Raw genomic sequence first — 22,667 nt, 5'->3', positions numbered from 1 at the left:
CATGAAAGTTTAATTTTGACAAGACAATCCCTGACAATAGAAGATGCTCTTGTTCACAAGACCCAGGAAATGTGTGGTTTTAGCAGGACAAAATTATTGAGAAAATACCAATATTCTTAAAGGGACATGAAACCCAAAATGTTTCTCTCATTATTTAGATAAAGCATACAATTGTCAAAATGTTTCTAATTTACTTCTCTTATCAATTATGCTTTATTCTCTTGGTATCCTTTCTTGAATGAGCAGCGATACAGTACTGGGAGTTAACTGAACACATTGGTAAGCCAATCACAAGAGACATAGATGTGCAGACACCGATCAGCAGCTAGCTCCCGAGTTTATCTAGATATGCTTTTCAACAAACGATACCAGGTAAATGAAGCAAATTAGATAAAATAAGTACATTGGAAAGTGGTTTAAAAATGAATGCTGTATTGAAATCAGGTTTCATGTCACTTTAATACTCCCATATATTTTAGAGTTTCTCTAATAGCAAAATGCTATCCATACTCATGTCCAGACTTTGATTTAATTCTGTTTTTAGAATGATCATTTTTCATATGTGACGGACCATTAAAGTTTTGCTTTGTTTCCCCTTTGAACTGATGCATGTTATAAGAAGGGGTGGTAAACTCTGGGTGTGAATAAATTGATGTATTGGAAAGTATACATCTCGTTTTTACTGTGGAGACTCCCGATAAGGTAGCCCATAAATGCAATATTGGAAAAAGAGGAGGAGTAGAAAGGTACCCAGCTTGCCACAAAAGGATACAGACTGATTTTTCAAAGTTAAAGGCACAGTATACTCAAAAATGTAAACCTAGAATTTACATGTGCATGATGTATTAAACATAAGTTTCATTCATCTCATTTTAAATAAGTTTTTTTTTTTAACTATTAATTCTATCACAAAACTTACCCCCCTTGTTAACAGTCCGCCTACCGATCCGCCGCACTTTTTTTTTACTATTTTCAATAATTTGCCATCCACCTATAGTAAAATTTTCTGTCGCTCTATGGACAAGATGTGTGAACGTGCGCCCGATGACATCATTAATTCAGTTTATTATTTACTAAGGTATGCGCACGCGCAACTTCCAACGTTCACGTGAAGCGTTCGATGCTTAAAACATCGGATATAACAGAGCATGTGCCTTCTTTTTTTTTCATTGCGCATAGCTAAGATATTGACGCATGCACAAATGTAATTACATACAAAGCTGCTCCATTGAGACATAAGTGAGCTTCAGTGGGAGGAAATGTAGGCGTTACAAAATTTGCCTGTGGGAAGAACAGAATAGATCTAGACCGCACATATTAGAGATGACATTGAGGGGTTGGAAAACGGTTACACTCGAAAATGTAAGATCAAATAAAACATTGAATATTGTTTATTAAAATTAAATAAAAGCGTTTCAAATGTAATGGCAAAAACGAACATTGCCCACGATTTTAGTATGTGTGAATTTACTGACCCTTTAATAGAAAAAAATAAAAATTCCTCATTTTTATTTAGAAACTGATTATTCATACAAATAAATATAACAATTATACATTAAAAATATTGTTTCAAGCAAACTGAAATTTGGCTTCATGTACAAAGTTATTATAAGAAAAACATACAATAAAACATACAATCTCTGCACAACATTAATGCTAAGTGTTTAAAAACATATCTTCTACATCTAGCTGAAATTTTAATTGTATTAAATATTTTTAAAAATGCCATTAAAGGCTCATCATTACAGTGTAAAATATTATACACTCTAATTTGATAGAGCACGTAATTTAGCACTACTGACTGCAAACAGCTGATGAGCCAACCAGCAATAGCATGACCCTTGTAGGGTCAGTAGTGATAAAATGATGTACTCTAATTAATTAAAGCATTTACTTTTTGCATTACAATAGCCCTTTAACTTAATTCTTTCTAACACAGCGGTGCTGTTTAGCAGTCTTTTGCATTACAACACTGCTGAATTCCAGATGTGCTCCAACCCAATGGGCCTGATATTTAAAAGCTCACTACTATAGTGAGCATCTTGTCGGTATGGAGATGTCCCTAAAAAATGTTAGAAACGCAAATTTTAATTTGAAAGATATTTATCAGCGCTGCGGAATCTGTTGGCGCTCTACAAATATCTGATAAAATAATAATAATATCTCACTTTGCAGGGTTTTGTATGTGAAAGAGAGACGCGCCTACTTTACAACATAAGGTCTGAACCCCTCCCAAGATTTTGCATGATTGCTCTCCATGCCGGCGAGCTTTTGAATATATGGCCCAATGAGACAAGTTACATAAAAAGTAAACAAAAAGAGTCACTATGTGTTGATACATGTGTTAAATAAAAAAAGTAAACCTCAAAATCATACAAACACACAAAACAAAGCAAAAAAAATAAACACACACATGGATATTTTCCCCAATACTACTAAATAAAAGTATGAAACAGATGCATTAACCAAACTAATAATTAAGGAATGAACAGGAAGCATTTACAATTAGGTACAGTAGAGCACAGAGGAAGAAATAGAAGTATGAAACAAATAAGGGTAATTATATATAATTCGTCTACATCATTTATATCTACAAATGTAATGTAACCAAGCAGCATTACTAAGTAGAATACCAACTTTTTAAGGCACAATAGTCTAGCCAATGTACATTATAAACACAGAATCTGCTTTGGACAATTGAAGAGCAGTAAAACACACATTAAACATATAGTACACTCTGCTTCTAGTAGTATAGTCTATGCTACTGCATATACACTCAATTACTTCCTTACAAGAGTTTTCATAGAGGTCCATTTTTACATAAAATGTCTTACCTGTGACAGATCAGCCAATAGATAGATTGATTTAATGATCAGACAGCCTCATAGTATGTTAGTGTGTCAGTTTGTAAACCACTAGGATTGTTTTGGTGCAGACTACAGCAAATATTAAACATGAACACAAATTTCTTTGTGAAATTGGATGAACAAATTTGTGGAGATTCCAAAGTTTTCAACATGGTAAGCAGTACATAGTAGCTGACAGAATGCTGATGAACAAGGTTCTGAAACTGACAGGTCACTGTATCAATACAACACCAAATTACATACCCCCTCTAGGACGTATAACACTAGGTTTAACATGAGTAAAGTGGCATATAATGCCCTGTGTTTTAAAGGCAACAATTTAAGTCCAACTGAAAGTCTTCACCTTAAATCTTTTTCCTTTAGCAATGCAATATATCAATGTAACAGTCACTCCACTACACAATATTCAATGATGCTTATTTGTTTGTGGCACTGCTCCAACTTGATGTAAAACCTTCAACTTTATGGCCATTCCTTGTCTCCACTCTTCCGCTGAAAGGATACGGCCTCTTCAACAATGATGGAACCTAAATATGGGCAAAGACTTCAAACTTAGAAATGGAGGTACAATGCAGACAGTCAAATGTAAAATGTACTACTGTAAATTAAATCATATAGCACAAAAATATGCACTTCTTTCTTACAGGTCTTCTTTAATAAATAATTTACATTGCTATGGAAACACAAATCTGAAAGTTTGCAAGTAAAAACAAAAACAGATTACTAAAGATACTTAACATACAGGGGGAGGTAAAGATGGTTCCAGGTGTCTTCCAAGAAAGGAAAGAAGGCGTCTCCAGATTAAACCACTTCCGAGAAACATAATCCCTGTAACTAGCCAAAAAACTTGTGGATTCTAAAAAAAAAAAAAAAGAAGATGCAGCAGAATAATGATGCATGTATTATGATGATACCTTTTTTTTCTTTTTCACATTGTTAGAAAAAGCAAAATGTATGCTTACCTGATAAATTTATTTCCGGATATGGTGAGTCCAAGGCTTGAGTAAGTACTGTTGGGAATATCACTCCTGGCCAGCAGAAGGAGGCAGAGCGCACCACAGTTAAACTGCTAAGTATCACTCCCTTACCCACAACCCCCAGTCATTCGACCGAAGGGAAATGGAGAAAAATAAGTAACGCAAGGTGTAGAGGTGCCTGAGGTTATAGTCAAAAGAACAACTGTCTTAAAATAAAGGGTGGTGCCGTGGACTCACCATATCCGGAAATAAATAAATTTATCAGGTAAGCATGAATTTGTTTTTCTTTCCTAAGATATGGCGAGTCCACGGCTTAAGTAATTACTGTTTGGAACCAATATCCAAGCTAGAGGGCAAGGATAAATAGGGAGGGACAAGAAAGGCAGTCCTAAACAGAAGGCACCACCATTTGAAGAACCTTTCTCCCAAAAGAAGCCTAAGCCGAGGCAAAAAGTATCAAATTTGGAAAAAGTATGTAGAGAAGACCAAGTTGCAGCCTTGCAAATTTGTTCCACAGAAGCTTCATTTTTAAAAGCCCAAGAAGAGGAAACAGCTCTTGTGGAATGAGCCGTAATTCTCTCAGGAGGCTGCTTTCCAGCAGTCTCGTAAGCCAAACGAATTATACTTTGTAACCAAAAAGAAAGAGTAGTAGCAGTAGCTTTTTGACCTTAACGTTTCCTAGAGAAACAGACAAAGAGGGCAGAGGACTGGCGAAAAGCATTAGTCGTCTGTAAGTAGAATTTAAGAGCACATTTAACATCCAAATTGTCTAACAAACGTTCTTTGGAAGAAGAAGGATTAGGACACAGAGAGGGAACAACAATTTCCTGATTGCTATTTCTATTAGAAACAACCTTAGGAAGGAAACCTAACTTAGTACGAAGAACCGTCTTATCGGCATGAAAAAGAAGATAAGGGTAATCATACTGCAGAGCTAAGAGTTCCTGGACTCTTCGAGCAGAAGAGATAGCAACAAGAAACAAAACCTTCCAAGATAAGAACTTAATGTCTATCGAATGCAACAGCTCAAACAGAGCCAGCGGTAAAACTTTAAGAACAAGGTTAAGGCTCCAAAGAGGAGCAACAGACTTAAAGACAGGCCTGATTTTGACCAAGGCCTGACAAAAAGATTGCACATCTGGCACATCCGCCAAACATTTATGTAGTAAAACTGATAAAGCAGAATTCTGATCCTTCAGGGTACTGACTGACAATTCCTTGTCCAGGCCTTCCTTGGATTCACACCAAGAAATATATTTAAGCCATATTTTATGGTAAATATTTCTAGTAACAGGCTTGCAAGCCTGAATGATGGTCTCAATGACCAACTCAGAAAAACCACACGTAGACAGAATTAAGCATTCAATTTTCAAGCAGTCAGCTTCAGAGAAACAAGATTTGGATGAAGGAAGGGACCCTGAATCAGGAGGTCGTTTCTCAAAGGTAGTCTCCAAGGTGGGAGAGATGACATCTCCACTAGGCCTGCAAACCAGATCCTGCAAGGCCACGCAGGGGCTATTAGAATCACTGACGCCCTCTCCTGTTTGATACGAGCAATGACTCGTGGAAGGAGAGCAAACGGAGGAAACAGGTATGCCAACCTGAAAACCCAAGGAACCACCAGAGCATCTATCAGAACAGCCTGCGGATCTCTTGACCTTGAACCGTACCTTGAAAGCTTGGCGTTCTGACGGAACACCATCAGATCTAACAGAACACCATCAGATCTAACTCCGGCACCCCCCATTTAAGGACTTAAGCTGGAAAACACCTCTGGATGGAGTTCTCACTACGCGGGATGAAAAGTCTGTCCGCTCAGAAAATCTGCTTCCCAGTTGTCTACTCCTGGAATGTGGATGGCAGATAGACAGCAATTGTAGGTCTCTGCCCACTGAAGAATCCGAGTAACCTCCTTCATGGCTAAGGAACTCCGAATTCCTCCCTGGTGATTGATGTAAGCCACAGAGGTTATGTTGTCTGACTAGAACCTGATAAAACTGGGCTGAGGACAACTGAGGCCAAGCCAATAGAGCATTGTAAATCGCCCTCAACTACAAGATGTTGATGGGAAGAGCAGACTCCTGAGTCCAAAGGCCCTGAGCTTTTAACGAGTTCCAGACTGCTCCCCAGACCAGCAGAATGGCGTCCGTGGTCATGATCACCCAGGAAGGTCTTCGAAAGCATTTGCGCCGAGACAGGTGTTCCTGAGAAATCCACCACGGGAGAGAATTCCTTGAAGAAGACTGATCTAACTCTAATCTCAGAGATAGATCAGCAATTCCACAAGAACGGATCACTACCAAAAGAGCCTCCAGAACCTTTGAAACAATTCTAGGAGCCGTGGCTAGACCAAATGGAAGGGCCACGAACTGGAAATGTTTGTCCAGAAAGGCAAATCTCAGGAATCTGTGATGGTCCCTGTGAATAGGAACATGAAGATACACATCCTTTAGGTCTATGGTTGTCATGAACTGACCCTCTTGTACTAAAAGAAGAATGGAGCGTATAGTCTCCATCTTGGAGAATGGAACTTTGAGAAACTTGTTTAGACACTTCAAGCAAAATAAAGTGAACAAGGATGTGCCAATTTGTGAATAAGTGGTGCAACAAATTGATAAGTTAAAAAAAAAAATAAGAAAATTATACAATCTAGTGTATAGTTAATTAATTCTAGATGTAAAAAAGTGCCAAATGTGAGACGAATAAAAATCGGTTAAGTTAGTACAAAATTAGTGAAAATTACAAAATTAAATGAATGATTTGTGGGTCTATATGAGGTGACAAACTAAAAAGATTCCTTAAAAAGTTCATTAAAAGTGTGCAAATTAAAAGGTGTTTAAATTACAAATTGCAAAAAATTAGTCCATCTTAAAAAAAATACGTTAAAAAAAAAAGGAATAAAAATATAGTGGTAAAAAAATGATTACGTGAAGCTTTGCTTGGATATTTCTGTATTGATAGCTTTTCCTATGAATGGTGATGAACGAACAACGGGGCAGCTCTCTTCAGGAATAGGCAGAATCAGTAAACATCATCCTGGGTAGGAACAAACAAAGAAGCGCCCAATAGTGTGATAACGTAAGGACCAGTGGCAATACAACTAATGAGTACACCTATATACTCACAAAGCATGTTGCATATCCAGTGCAATACTCAGCAGACCGAGGCTTCAGAGCCGCTCGGCTGACTCAGTCCCCCTAGAACAGGCAGCTGGGCCAGCTAGCGAGCTGTTCCTCCAAAGCGTCTCCCACACCAGTGTAAAGGACCAAGCCGTGACACGTGGCAAACGAACAACTGTTTTTATTTGGTTAAAAACAATTAAAACATAGTAAAAGCACAGCAATGCGTTTCTCAGCGATAGTGCCGTTTCATCAGGCTGATGAAGGATCTCTTTGGATCTGGGATACTTGTTCCGTAATTAACATCGGAATCACAGTTGTTCGTTTGCCCATACGTCCCGGTTTGGTCCTTTACACTGGTGTGGGAGACGCTTTGGAGGAACGGCTCGCTAGCTGGCCCAGCTGTCTGTTCTAGGGGGACCAAGTCAGCCGAGCGGCTCTGAAGCCTCGATCTGCTGAGTATTGCACTGGATGTGCAACCTGCTTTGTGAGTATATAGGTGTACTCATTAGTTGTATTGCCACTGGTCTTTACGTTATCACACTATTGGGCGCTTCTTTGTTTGTTCCTATCCAGGATGATGTTGACACTTCAAGTCTATAATGGGACGGAAAGTTCCCTCTTTTTGGGGGAACTACAAATAGGTTGGAGTAGAACCCAAGACCCTGTTCCTGCACTGGAGCTATCACTTCTAGGGAGGAAAGATGTTGTATACATTTCAAGAACGCCTCTCTCTTTATCTGGTCTGCAGATAATCTTGAGAGAAGAAATCTGCCTCTGGGAGGAAAAGTCTTGAATTCTAATTTGTAACCCTGGGATACTATGTCCACAGTCCAGGGATCTGGGACACCTCGAATCCAAGCTTAAGAGAACTGAGAAAGTCTGCCCCCCCCCACCTGATCCGATCCCGGATCGGGGCAAACCCTTCATGCTGATTTGGAATCAACTGCATGTTTCTTTGATTGTTTCCCCTTGTTCCAAGACTGACTGGGTTTCCAAGAAGACTTGGATTGTTCCTGCTTGGAAAAAGAAGGGGAAGGCTTTCCTCTGAAGTTACGAAAGGAACGAAAATTACTCTGACGTCCTTTAGGCCTATTCTTCTTATCTTGAGGTAGAAAAGACCCTTTTCCACCCGTAATATCAAAGATCATTTCTGCCAAACCGGGTCCAAACAAGGTTTTGCCCTTGTAAGGAATCGCCAGAAGCGTGACTTTAGAGGAAACGTCCGCAGACCAGAATTTCAACCAGAACGCTCTGCGGGCTAGGGTAGCGAAACTAGAACTTTTAGCTCCTAGTCTAACAACCTGTAAAATGGCATCTGCAATAAAGGAATTGGCCAATTTAAGAGCTTTAATCCTATCTTGAATTTCATCCAAGGAAGTCTCTACTTGAAGAGAATCGAACCAATAAGATGCCGCACTAGTCACGGTGACAATACACACCGCAGGTTGCCATTGGAGACCTTGATGAACATAAATCTTTTTCACATAAGCCTCTAGTTTCTTGTCCATTGGATCCTTAAAAGAGCAGCTATCCTCAATAGGAATAGTGGTTCTCTTAGCCAGAGTGGAAATGGCCCCTTCAACTTTGGGTACAGTATACCAAGGGTCTTTAATGGAGTCCTTAACAGGAAACATTTTCTTAAAAATGGAAGACGGGGAAAAGACACACCCCTGGTTTCTCCCATTCCTGTGAGATAATCTCCCTAGCACGGTCCGGCACAGGAAAAACCTCTGAAGTGGAAGATTCATCAAAGAAACTATTAAGTTTACTAGGTTTCTTAGGAGTGACGACTCAGAAGAAGGAATTATACTGTCCGAATCAGATTTTGCCCTCAGAAACTCCCGATGTATCTTCCTCATCAGACTTATGAGTAAGGGCAACTTGGGAAGCAGAACTGAGGAAAGGCACCTTACTTTCTGAATTTCTAGATTTCCTCTTGCGTTTTCCCTGTAATCTGGGAATGGCAACTAATGCCGCAGATACTGCTGAAGATACCTGGGCAGCAATTTCTGCTTTTAAATAAACTCCCCTAGGAGTTAGAGGAACCGCAGGGCACTGCATGTGACGCCATTGAGGCTTGGGACGTAGCAGGAGAAAGCCGAGGTATTATTTTAACAGCATCATCCTGAGAGACATTAGGCTCAAAAATGTTGCCTTTATTTTGCAAGGTTTCCTTGACACATGAAGAACAAAATTGCATAGGAGCTGCAATTTGTGCATCTAAACATAATAAGCATGAATTCATGAGAGCAGGCTCTTGCTCCATATCAGACATGTTGTGAAACAGTAAACAAACTTGTACAGATAAGTGTCAAAGATTTTAATATTCAATTAAAATAAGCAAAGGAAAAAATACACTTTAAATTTTATCCCAAATTAGGATCGATCCCCAGCTAAAATTATGTGAAAAAAGTTAAGGAAAAACTTTTAATAAACATCAAATAAACTTCTAAAATACCCCTCAGGCAACCCCACACATCAATTACTGAGATGCCATACCGCTACCAATTAAGACCGGATCACCCAAAAATGGAGAAAAACAACTTTTTTTAAGAAACGTTATGAAGTAAAGCCGGTCATGTGACCGAACTGCCAAGCTCAAATTACTGCTGCTAAACAGAGAGGCACAAAAAATAGCTTCCTGGTACACTGAGTAACATAAATATCCGGTTTTTAAAACCTGACAGTTTAAAATGTTGCATTGTTTTATTTTAAAGCAATGGGGAAATTAATAAGCTGCTGAAATAGAAAATTCAGCCTTACTTTCAGTTTAAACTTGTATTGTTTTATCAAGTACATATGTGTCAGAAAATAAAGCCTAATAAAACATTTTACCCTTTCTTTTTAAAAGAGTTTGAATGTTAGTCTTACACATGCTACAGTGCCTGCTTCATGCCCCAGTGTAACCCATATAACAGGATTATCTATGTCTTAATAAAAAAAGCTGTGTTTTTAATTTGTTAAGTGCATAGTCTCCCCAACTGGAAGAAAAAGCACTTACCTGCTCCGCTGTCCGGCATGTAGACAGTTACAAGGTATGAGAAGACACAGTTCTTCACAGACCTTTGAAAAGGAAAGAACAGAGTAGCCAACTCTAGCTTTTTAAAATAGGACAGCAATTGTTAGGAAAATGCAGTAAGTACCTCTTTACAAGTTCCTAACTGCTTTAAAGCCACCACTACCCGACTGCAAGGAATGACGTAGAATACGGCTATACCCCAAAACTTGCTTGTAGATTAAATCAAATTTTTTCTTCAAACACTTAAAGGGACAGTCTAGTCAAAATTAAACTTTCTGTATTCAGATAGGGAATGCAATTTTAAACCACTTTCTAATTGTCTTTTTTTTTTTTTTTTTTAACGACTTTATTTATACAATGAGAGAGGCATTCACATGGACCAATAACAATGAGAAAGTATGTTACATACATAGGGAAAGTTTTTACATCTCATTAGATACGACGACTCTGGCAATGCTTTAGTCCACTGAAAGGTTCATAATAGTCTTGCATTATTATGGCAAAGAAGACATAGGCCATGCTTCTCCCTCTCACTTTTTCTTTAAAACATTATAAACAATAATAATAAACAACACAAATACACAACAAACAAAAATAAAATAAATCAAAATGCACCAATAAAGCATGGAGCAGATCATACTCACCAGGAGCGATCCAGACCGCCAGCCACAGATCGACCTCCCAGGACAGTTTGAATATGAGGTAGAAATGTGTTAGATACTTGAATAGCTTATGTGATAGTGTTAGAGAAACACCAATTTCCCTTGAGGTTCTCTTTTAATATGAATTCACAATTTTTAAATGGGTATAGGACTCTTTCTCTAACATTTTCTGGTAAGTATAGTTCCCATTTTATTATGAATCTAGATATTCTCTTTTCAATATTCCCCTTGACATCCGCCTGTTCTATGAGCATTTGAGTATGTAGTTTAGTGAGTAATTTTTTAAATGGTGGGGACTTCCTATCTGCCCAGTTTTGTAATATCAGTTGCCTTGCGATTAAAATAGTTATATTAACTAGAATGTCCCGCGGATGCGTGCTGTTCTCAGGAAGTAAAAACAAGATCTGTTGTGTCGAGAGGGATATCTGTCTTTTAGTTACTTTCTAATTGTCTTTTATCATCAAATTTACTTTGTTCCCTGAGTGGTATTTTTAAAAAGCTAAACCTAGGTAAGCTCAATCTGATTTCTAAACCGTTGAAAAACACCTCCTAGCGTAGAAAATTTTGAAAGCTTTTCACAGTTAGACAGTACTAGTTCATGTGTGTCATATAGATAACATTGTGCTCACTCCTGTGGAGTTATTTAGGAGTCTGCACTGATTGGCTAAACTGCATGTCTGTCAAAAGCACTGAGATAAGGGGCAGTCTACCAAGGCATAGATACAAGGTAATCACAGAGGTAAAACATTAATATAACTGTTGGTTATGCAAAACTGGGGAATGGGTAATAAAGGGATTATCTATCTTTTTAAACAATAAAAAAGTAAATTTATGCTTACCTGATAAATTAATTTCTTCTAGGGTAAGACGAGTCCACGGATTCATCCATTACTTGTGGGATATTATCCTTCCCTACAGGAAATGGCAAAGAGCACCACAGCGGAGCTGTCTATATAAGGTATGAAGCGAAGACCAAGTCGCAGCCTTACAAATCTGTTCAACAGAAGCATAATTTTTAAAAGACCATGTGGAAGCCACCGCTCTAGTAGAGTGAGCTGTAATTCTTTCAGGAGGCTGCTGTCCAGCAGTCTCGTATGCCAAACGGATGATGCTTTTCAGCCAAAAGGCAAGAGAGGTAGCTGTAGCTTTTTGACCTCTACGTTTTCCAGAAAAGACAACAAACAAAGAAGATGTTTGACGGAAATCTTTGGTCGCTTGCAAGTAAAACATCAAAGCACGAACCACGCCCAAGTTGTGAAACAGACGCTCCTTCTTAGAGGAAGGATTAGGACACAGAGAAGGAACCACAATTTCCTGATTAATATTCTTATTGGTAACAACCTTAGGAAGGAATCCAGATTTAGTACGCAAAACCGCCTTATCAGCATGGAAAACCAGATAAGGCGAGTCGCATTGTACTGCAGATAGCTCAGAAACTCTTCGAGCCGAAGAGATAGCAACTAAAAACAGAACTTTCCAAGATAAAAGTTTAATATCTATGGAATGCATAGGTTTAAACGGAACCCCTTGAAGAACGTTAAGAACTAAATTCAAACTCCATGGCGGAGCAACAGGTTTAAACACAGGCTTGATTCTAACTAAAGCCTGACAGAACGACTGAACGTCTGGAACATCTGGCAGATGCTTGTGTAGTAAAATTGACAAAGCAGATATCTGTCCCTTTAAGGAACTAGCTGATAACCCCTTCTCCAATCCTTCTTGGAGAAAGGACAAAATCCTATGAATCCTTATTATACTCCATGAGTAGCCTTTGGATTCGCACACAAAGATATTTACGCCATATCTTATGATATATTTTCCTAGTGACAGGCTTACGAGCCTGAATCAAGGTATCTATGACCGACTCCGAGAATCCCCGCTTGGATAAAATCAAGCGTTCAATCTCTTGTAGTGGTCTGAGATGCAAGCGAGCAAACGGAACTATGTCCATTGCCGCTACCATTAAGCCGATTACCTCCATACACTGAGCCACTGACGGGCGAGGAATGGAATGAAGAGCTCGGCAGACAGATAGAATTTTTGATTTCCTAACCTCCGTCAGAAAAATTTTCATGTCCACCGAATCTATCAGAGTTCCCAGGAAAGGAACTCTTGTGAGAGGGATAAGTGAACTTTTTTGTATGTTCACCTTCCACCCGTGAGACCTTAGAAAAGCCACCACGATGCCCGTGTGAGACTTGGCTAGTTGGAAAGTTGACGCCTGGATTAAGATATCGTCCAGATAAGGCGCCACAGCTATGCCCCGCAGCCTTAGAACCGCCAGAAGGGACCCTAGCACCTTTGTGAAAATTCTGGGAGCTGTGGCCAACCCGAAGGGAAGAGCCACAAACTGGTAATGCTTGTCCAGAAAGGCGAACCTGAGGAACTGGTGATGATCTTTGTGGATAGGAATGTGTAGATACGCATCCTTTAAGTCCACGGTGGTCATATATTGACCCTCTTGGATCATTGTCAAAATAGTCCGAATGGTCTCCATCTTGAAGGATGTGACTCTGAGGAATTTGTTTAGAATCTTGAGATCCAAAATTGGTCTGAAGGTTCCCTCTTTTTTGGGAACCACAAACAGATTGGAGTAGAACCCTTGCCCCTGTTCTGTTTTCGGAACTGGGCAGATCACTCCCATGGTATATAGGTCTTCTACACAGCGTAAGAACGCCTCTCTTTTTGTCTGGTTTACATACAATTGAGAAAGATGGAATCTCCCCCTTGGGGGAGAATCTTTGAAATCTAGAAGATACCCCTGGGTTACTATTTCTAAAGCCCAGGAGTCCTGAACGTCTCTTGCCCAAGCCTGAGCGAAGAGAGAAAGTCTGCCCCCTACTAGATCCGGTCCCGGATCGGGGGCTACCCCTTCATGCTGTCTTGGTGACAGCAGCGGGCTTCTTAGCCTGTTTACCCTTGTTCCAAGTCTGGTTAGGTCTCCAGACTGACTTGGATTGAGCAAAATTCCCCTCTTGCTTTGCGACAGGGAAAGAGGAAGAGGGACCACCTTTGAAGTTCCGAAAGGAACGAAAATTATTTTGTTTGGTCCTCATCTTAATCGTCTTATCCTGAGGAAGGGCATGGCCTTTCCCTCCAGTGATGTCTGAGATGATCTCTTTCAGTTCAGGCCCGAAAAGGGACTTACCCTTAAAGGGAATGGCTAAAAGCTTAGCTTTTGAGGACACATCAGCAGACCAGGATTTAAGCCATAACGCTCTAAGCGCTAAAATGGCAAAACCTGAATTCTTCGCCGCTAATTTAGCCAATTGAAAAGCGGCATCTGTAATGAAAGAATTAGCTAGCTTGAGAGCCCTAATTCTATCCAGAATATCATCTAATGGGGTCTCAACCTGAAGAGCCTCTTCCAGAGCCTCGAACCAAAAGGATGCTGCAGTAGTTACAGGAACAATGCACGCTATAGGTTGGAGAAGAAAACCCTGGTGAACAAATATTTTCTTCAGAAGACCCTCTAATTTTTTATCCATAGGATCTTTGAAAGCACAACTGTCCTCGATAGGTATAGTTGTACGCTTAGCCAGGGTAGAAATAGCTCCCTCCACCTTAGGGACTGTCTGCCACGAGTCCCGCACGGCGTCAGATATGGGAAACATTTTCTTAAAAGTAGGAGGGGGAGCGAACGGAATACCTGGTCTATCCCACTCCTTAGTAACAATTTCCGAAATCCTCTTAGGGACCGGAAAAACATCAGTGTAGGCAGGAACCTCTAGGAATCTGTCCATTTTACACAATTTCTCTGGAACTACAATAGGGTCACAATCATCCAGAGACGCTAAAACCTCCCTGAGCAATAAGCGGAGGTGTTCTAGTTTAAATTTAAAAGCCATCATATCTGAATCTGTCTGAGGGAACATATTTCCTGAATCAGAAATCTCTCCCTCAGCCAGCAAATCCCTCACTTCAGAACATTGTGAGGGTACATCAGATATGGCTAATAAAGCGTCAGAGGGCTCAGCATTTGTTCTCACACCAGACCTACTGCGCTACCCCTGTAACCCAGGCAGCTTAGATAAAACTCTGTGAGGGTAGTATTCATAACTGCGGCCATATCTTGCAGGGTGAAAGTATTAGACGCACTAGAAGAACTTGGCGTCGCTTGTGCGGGCGTTAACGGTTGTGACACTTGGGGAGAATTAGATGGCAAAACCTGATTCTCTTCTGACTGAGAATCATCCTGCAACATACTTTTAGTAGCTAAAATATGTTCTTTACAATTTATTGACCTTTCAGTGCATGAGGGACACATTCTAAGTGGAGGTTCCACAATGGCTTCTAAACATATTGAACATTGACTTTCCTCAATGTCAGACATGTTGAACAGGCTAGTAATGACTACAAACAAGCATGAAAACACTTTATTTAGTGAAAAAAATAACAATCTTAAAAAACGGTACTGCGCCTTTAAGAGAAAAAAAGCATACACGTTCTGCAAAACAGCCTAAACATGCACCAAATTTCACAAAATGTTGTATGTAGACACACTATAGGTAGTTAAGATTGCACAACCAAAAATTTTATCAATGAACCCCTTAATTACCAAACCGGATCGAAAATAGGCCCAGATCCGGAAAAAAAAACCTCAGCACCTTGCCACAGCCCTGCTGTGGCCCTACCTGCCCTCAGGGATCGAAAGTGTGGGGTAAAAGCTTTGATTTGGCCCAAAACAGACACCAGGGCCCTCAGAAGTTAGAGCTTGCTGCTTGCTGACAAACTAACTGCGCAACTGAGGCGCGAAAATAGGCCCCGCCCATCTCACTTGATGTTTCCTGAGCCTGAAAGAACCGCACCAGAGAGGTTATAACTAGCCATGTGGGTTCTAAAACCCTAAAGTTAAGCCATGTGTGCCCTAATAAAGTTGCCCAAAACGTTCATTGCCCACAAAAAACGTTAAAGCACTCCTTCAAAAAAACGTTTGCTCACAAACATTTGATTCAGTGTCAACCATATATGAAATTGGCCCCATATGCAAGCTAAGTAATGCCCTCCTTTTAGCTCTAGGATTACTGCTTACCCATACCCTCCTGGGTATAATGTCAGCCTTTCTGAAATACACAGTCTCTCCAGAAAAAATATGACTGAACATACCTCATTGCTGCATTGCATGAAACCGTTCCTCACACTGAAGTTTCCTGTACTCATCAGCCTCTGTGGGAACAGCAATGGACCTTAGTTACAAATGCTAAGATCATCATCCTCCAGGCAGCAGTCTTCATCCATCTGCTGCCTGAGAGTAAATAGTACAACACCGGTACTATTTAAAAATAACAAACTCTTGATTGAAGAAATTAAAAAACTAATATTTTATAACCTCTTTCACTTTACCCTTCCTAGTACTTAGAGTAGGCAAAGAGAATGACTGGGGGGTGGAGCTAAGGGAGGAGTTATATAGACAGCTCTGCTGTGGTGCTCTTTGCCACTTCCTGTAGGGAAGGATAATATCCCACAAGTAATGGATGAATCTAGGGCTGCAACTAACGATTATTTTCATAATCGATTAATCGGACGATTATTTTTTCGATTAATCGACTAATCGGATAATAAGAGAATCAATAATAGTTTTCTATGTTTTAAATAAAATCCACATAATGAGTGTTACAAATATAAACTTCAGACTAAAACTTTACATTAACACAACTGTTTCTTCAATTTTTAAGCAGCAGAGCACAGTTTTATAATTAAACAAAACCAAACCACAAACTGTTTGAAAAGAGGTAGAACTAGAAAGAGTTAGACTATCACTGTTAATAACATTCTGTTATTCACTCTTTCAGAAACTTTGCATTGAAATGCAAAAATCTCAACATATCCATATGCTTCTGGCTAAGACTGGTTCTCTGTTTGCAGCTATATTTCCTGCAGCAGAGAAAAGGCTGTTGAGGTGTATAAGTAGGGTTTTGGCCAATTTCACCAAAGTGGGATATTTATCTTTGTTAGCTCTTCACCAATGCTAAGTGTTTTCTACCTTGGCAAGGGGCCTCTCAATAAAGTAACCCTTGACTTCATTCTAACATAAAAATATCTTGAATATCTATATGCAATGGTAAATAACCAGCTATAAGGTTAGGGGAAATATCTAGTCCGCTCTAAAAATAACGAATATATACTTTTAAAGGTTGAATCTGGTACATATTATCACATTTTATTAAATAAAATTTAAAAAAAAAAGCGCTAAGGACTGTATATCAATAACAGGACAAACGCCTTACACATTTATTTATACAGTACATATAATCAGCAATAGCAAGCAATACGCTAATAATTGTGCAAACAGATAATAGCGCACATCAATTTAAATAACTCCCATCAATCTAGGGGCAAGGTGTAAATAACAAGCTCAGCACTATATCATGCAAAGCATAGTTCCAAATCACCTGATTTAATATAAACAATCCAAATGATGACTATTATATCTGGGTTGCACATAAGCCAGGGGTAGTTGTAAACGTATACTGTCCTGAAAAAGTGAAAAGTAGACGTCTGTAGACGTCCTTTAGGCTAAGGACATAACCATAAAACACAATACCATGTGCAGGAGTTCATTGGAGTGAAGCAGCTGGTGTTGTGCACAGACCAACTAATTGCAAACCAACTAATCGATTTATCGATTATGAGATTCGTTGACAACTATTTTCATAATCGATTATTATCGATTATGACAATTAGTTGTTGCAGCTCTAGATGAATCCGTGGACTCGTCTTACCTTTATAGAAGAAAATCTGGTGTAGACTGCCCCTTTAAACATCACGTCATACATGCACAGAAGGCAAAGAGAATGACTGGGGGTTGTGGGTAAGGGAGTGATACTTAACAGTTTTAACTCTGGTGCTCTTTGCCTCCTCCTGCTGGCCAGGAGTGATATTCCCAACAGTAATTACTCAAGCCGTGGACTCACCATATCTTAGGAAAGAAACGTGTGCTATTTGTGGTAACAAACTCACTGTCACAGGATTAAGTTCCAAAACCCATTTATTATACTCAAGATATATGTAATTACTTGATCCATTATGTGCACAAATTCAACCAGTATTACCAGACATGAATTACGAATTCTTGAAATATACACCAAAGAACCCCCTCCCCACGAGACTCAATATTATGGTGTTAGGACTATGGCTTTATGTGCTATTATGCATTTTTTAAATAATAGATAGGATATAACTTAAAGGGATACTAAACCCAATTTTTTTCTTTCGGGATTCAGTTAGAGCATGCAATTTTAAGCAACTTTCTAATTTACTCCTATTATCAATTTTTCTTTGTTCTCTTGCTATCTTTATTTAAAAAGCAGGAATGTAAAGCTTACATTTAGCCACCAATAAGCAAGTCTAACCCAGGTTTTGAACCAAAAATGGGCCGGGTCCTAAGCTTTACATTCCTGCTTTTAAAATAAAGATAGCAAGACAACGAACAAAAATTGATAATAGGAGTAAATGAGAAAGTTGTTTAAAATTAGATATGTGCGATTCGGTTCGATTCGGAAATTCAGAAAATTTGGCGATTCGGTTTGATTCGGAAATTCAGAAAATTTGGCGATTCGGATCGAACCGAATTTCCGAATTAAAATACTGCCGAATTTTCCGAATACATCCGAATTAGTTCGAATTTATTCGTAAATTCGGATGGCCATTGGATTACACTAGTATTGTACAGTATGTTAGGTTATATCACTCTGCTATGGGTTACACCTAATATACAGTACATAATACTAGTCTAATCCCACCTAACACTTACCGAAATTCCGAATTTCCGAACCGAATCGAACCCAGCCGAATTTCTTCGAATCCGAAACGAATCGATTCATAATTTTCCGAATTCGAATCAATCCGAACTTCGAAAAATTCCGAATCGATCCGAACCAAATTTTTTCGCCATGCACAGGTCTACTTAAAATTGCATGCTCTATCTGAATCATTAAAGAAGAAATTTGGATTTAGTATCCCTTTAATTTTGGATGAAGGTACATTCAGAATAAACTGTAATAGGGACAAAGATTAGAAAAAGCCTAAAATAGATGTATGGAACCAATTATAAAAGACATAGAAGTGTGTATTCATGTCACATAGCTTTAAGGCTTGTGTAGACATGTTTGAACATCCATGCAGTCTAAAGATCTGTACACACATATTAAGAATACCTGGCTGTCTTGGTGCATCTTGCTTACAACCATCTAAACTAATCGGAGTGTCTGTAACAAATGCTATAAAAGAGCAACAGATAATGTTGTTCTTTAAAGGAACAATCAAGTCCAAAAAAACTTTAATGATTTAAATAGGGCATGTCATTTTAATCAACTTTCCAATTTACTTTTATCACCAATTTTGCTTTGTTGTCTTGGTATTCTTAGTTGAAAGCTAAACCTAGAAGGTTCATATGCAAATTTCTTAGACCTTGAAAGCAGCCTCTAATCTGAATGCATTTTGACTGTTTTTCACCACTAGAGGGCGTTAGTTCATGTGTTTCATATCGATAACATTGAGCTCACGCACGTGAAGTTACCTAGGAGTGAGCACTGACTGGCTAAAATGCAGGGGGTCGATCCGATATAAAGCGTCGCCCGCAAAAGCCGGCGACGCCAATATTTGCGCGGATTTGGTATCACATATACGGCGTAACCTAGAAGTTACGCCCGTATATTTCTGCCGTCGCCCGCAGTTTTTTGGGCCATAGGCAGGTATACCAAACCCGCGCAGTTTGGTATCCAATATGCAGCGTAAGGACTTACGTGGCGAAAATGGAGAAAACTTACTCCATTTTCACCTCGCCACAAAAAGCAGCCGTAAGAAGCCTTACGCTGACTATTGGAGCCCCGTAACTCCCTAAACTAACTAGAAAATAAACCTAACACCTAACGCATGCGCAATGTCTATCTCCCTGTCAACCGCGATCTGCTAAAATAAACCTAACACCTAACGCATGCGCAATGTCTATCTCCCTGTCAACCGCGATCCCCCCCCCCCCCCGAAATCCCTAATAAAGTTATTACCCCCTAAACCGCCGCTCCCGGACCCCGCCGCCATCTACATAAACTAACCCCCTACTGTGAACCTCTAAAACCGCCGCCATCTACCTTATCTATCCCCTAATCTGACCCCTTACACCACCGCCACCTATATAAAAATTATTAACCCCTAATGTAAGCCCCTTACACCGCCGCCATCTCTATTAAAATGATTAACCCCTAATTTAATCTACCTACCCCGCCGCCAGCTATATTATCTATATTAACCCTAAGTATATTATAGTTAATATAGGTATTACATTATATATTAACTATATTAACCCTAATTATATTAGGGTTAATATAGTTAATATAGTTACTATAGTATTTATATGAACTATATTAACTCTATCTAACCCTAACTAAATTTATATTAAATTAATCTAATTCATTTATAAACTAAAATATTCCTATTTAAATCTAAATACTTACCTATAAAATAAACCCTAAGATAGCTACAATATAATTAATAATTACATTGTAGCTATGTTAGGGTTAATATTTATTTTACAGGTAAATTGTTAATTATTTTAACTAGGTATAATAGATATTAAATAGTTATTAACTATTTAATATCTACCTAGTTAAAATAATTACCCAATTACCTGTAAAATAAATCCTAACCTAAGTTACAAATACACCTACACTATCAATAAATTTAATAAACTACTAACATCTATCTAAAAATACAATTAAATTAACTAAACTAAATTACAAAAAAAAACAAACACTAAATTACAAAAAATAAAAAAAAGATTACAAGATATTTAAGCTAATTACACCTATTCTAAGCCCCCTAATAAAATAATAAACACCCAAAATAAAAAAAATTCCCTGCCCTATTCTAAATTCAACAAATTTCAAAGCTCTTTACCTTACCAGCCCTTAAAAGGGCCTTTTGTGGGGCATGCCCCAAAGAATTCAGCTCTTTTGCATACAACAAATACATTACCCCCCCCCCCCCATTACAACCCACCACCCACATACCCCTATTCTAAACCCACCCAAACCCCCCTTAAAAAAGCCTAACACTACCCCCCTGAAGATCTCCCTACCTTGTCTTCACCACACCGGGCCGAACTCCTGATCCGATCCGGGCGATGTCTTCCTCCAAGCGGCAAAGAAGAATTCTTCCTCCGGCGATGTCTTCCTCCAAGCGGCAAAGAAGAATTCTTCCTCCGGCGACGTCTTCCTCCAAGCGGCAGCAAAGTCTTCATTCTTCCGGCGGCATCTTCAATCTTCTTTCTTCGCTCCGCCGCCGTGGAGCATCCATCCCGGCCGACTGCTGAACTTGGAATGATGTACCTTTAAATGACGTCATCCAAGATGGCGTCCGTCGAATTCCGATTGGCTGATAGGATTCTATCAGCCAATCGGAATTAAGTTAAAAAAATCTGATTGGCTGATTGAATCAGCCAATCAGATTCAAGTTCAATCCGATTGGCTGATCCAATCAGATTGAGCTCGCATTCTATTGGCTGATCGGAACAGCCAATAGAATGCGAGCTCAATCTGATTGGCTGATTGGATCAGCCAATCGGATTGAACTTGAATCTGATTGGCTGATTCAATCAGCCAATCAGATTTTTTTAACTTAATTCCGATTGGCTGATAGAATCCTATCAGCCAATCGGAATTCGACGGACGCCATCTTGGATGACGTCATTTAAAGGTACATCATTCCAAGTTCAGCAGTCGGCCGTGATGGATGCTCCGCGGCGGCGGAGCGAAGAAAGAAGACTGAAGATGCCGCCGGAAGAATGAAGACTTTGCTGCCGCTTGGAGGAAGACGTCGCCGGAGGAAGAATTCTTCTTTGCCGCTTGGAGGAAGACATCGCCGGAGGAAGAATTCTTCTTTGCCGCTTGGAGGAAGACATCGCCCGGATCGGATCAGGAGTTCGGCCCGGTGTGGTGAAGACAAGGTAGGGAGATCTTCAGGGGGGTAGTGTTAGGCTTTTTTAAGGGGGGTTTGGGTGGGTTTAGAATAGGGGTATGTGGGTGGTGGGTTGTAATGGGGGGGGGGGTATTGTATTTGTTGTATGCAAAAGAGCTGAATTCTTTGGGGCATGCCCCACAAAAGGCCCTTTTAAGGGCTGGTAAGGTAAAGAGCTTTGAAATTTGTTGAATTTAGAATAGGGCAGGGAATTTTTTTTATTTTGGGGGTTTATTATTTTATTAGGGGGCTTAGAATAGGTGTAATTAGCTTAAATATCTTGCAATCTTTTTTTTATTTTTTGTAATTTAGTGTTTGTTTTTTTTTGTAATTTAGTTTAGTTAATTTAATTGTATTTTTAGATAGATGTTAGTAGTTTATTAAATTTATTGATAGTGTAGGTGTATTTGTAACTTAGGTTAGGATTTATTTTACAGGTAATTGGGTAATTATTTTAACTAGGTAGATATTAAATAGTTAATAACTATTTAATATCTATTATACCTAGTTAAAATAATTAACAATTTACCTGTAAAATAAATATTAACCCTAACATAGCTACAATGTAATTATTAATTATATTGTAGCTATCTTAGGGTTTATTTTATAGGTAAGTATTTAGATTTAAATAGGAATATTTTAGTTTATAAATGAATTAGATTAATTTAATATAAATTTAGTTAGGGTTAGATAGAGTTAATATAGTTCATATAAATACTATAGTAACTATATTAACTATATTAACCCTAATATAATTAGGGTTAATATAGTTAATATATATAATGTAATACCTATATTAACTATAATATACTTAGGGTTAATATAGATAATATAGCTGGCGGCGGGGTAGGTAGATTAAATTAGGGGTTAATCATTTTAATAGAGATGGCGGCGGTGTAAGGGGCTTACATTAGGGGTTAATAATTTTAATATAGATGGCGGCGGTGTTAGGGGCTCACTTTAGGGGGTTATAGATATAATATAGCTGGCGGCGGGGTACGGGAGCGGCGGTTTAGGGGTTAATAATTTTATTAGGTTGCGGCGGGGTAAAGGAGCGGCGGTTTAGG

At 39.0% G+C, this 22,667-nt stretch overlaps 1 protein-coding gene across 1 annotated transcript in view; it reads right to left on the bottom strand.

Moving 5' to 3' along the window:
• Window positions 1-1,375: 1,375 nt before the first annotated feature.
• MRS2 (magnesium transporter MRS2) overlaps window positions 1,376-22,667 on the bottom strand; it is a 47,998-nt gene continuing 26,706 nt past the window's right edge. Inside the window, exons 10-11 of the mRNA XM_053714796.1 lie at window positions 3,610-3,723; window positions 1,376-3,394 (exon numbers count right to left, since the gene is read on the bottom strand). Of these exons, the coding sequence (XP_053570771.1) occupies window positions 3,284-3,394; window positions 3,610-3,723 (225 nt within the window). The 3' untranslated portion in view covers window positions 1,376-3,283. The remainder of the gene's footprint in view (window positions 3,395-3,609; window positions 3,724-22,667) is intronic.

This window comes from Bombina bombina, chromosome 5 (assembly GCF_027579735.1).
Source record: "Bombina bombina isolate aBomBom1 chromosome 5, aBomBom1.pri, whole genome shotgun sequence".
NCBI lineage: Eukaryota > Metazoa > Chordata > Amphibia > Anura > Bombinatoridae > Bombina > Bombina bombina.
Note: the sequence above shows the minus strand (reverse complement) of the source record. Positions and strands in the feature narration are given on the sequence as shown.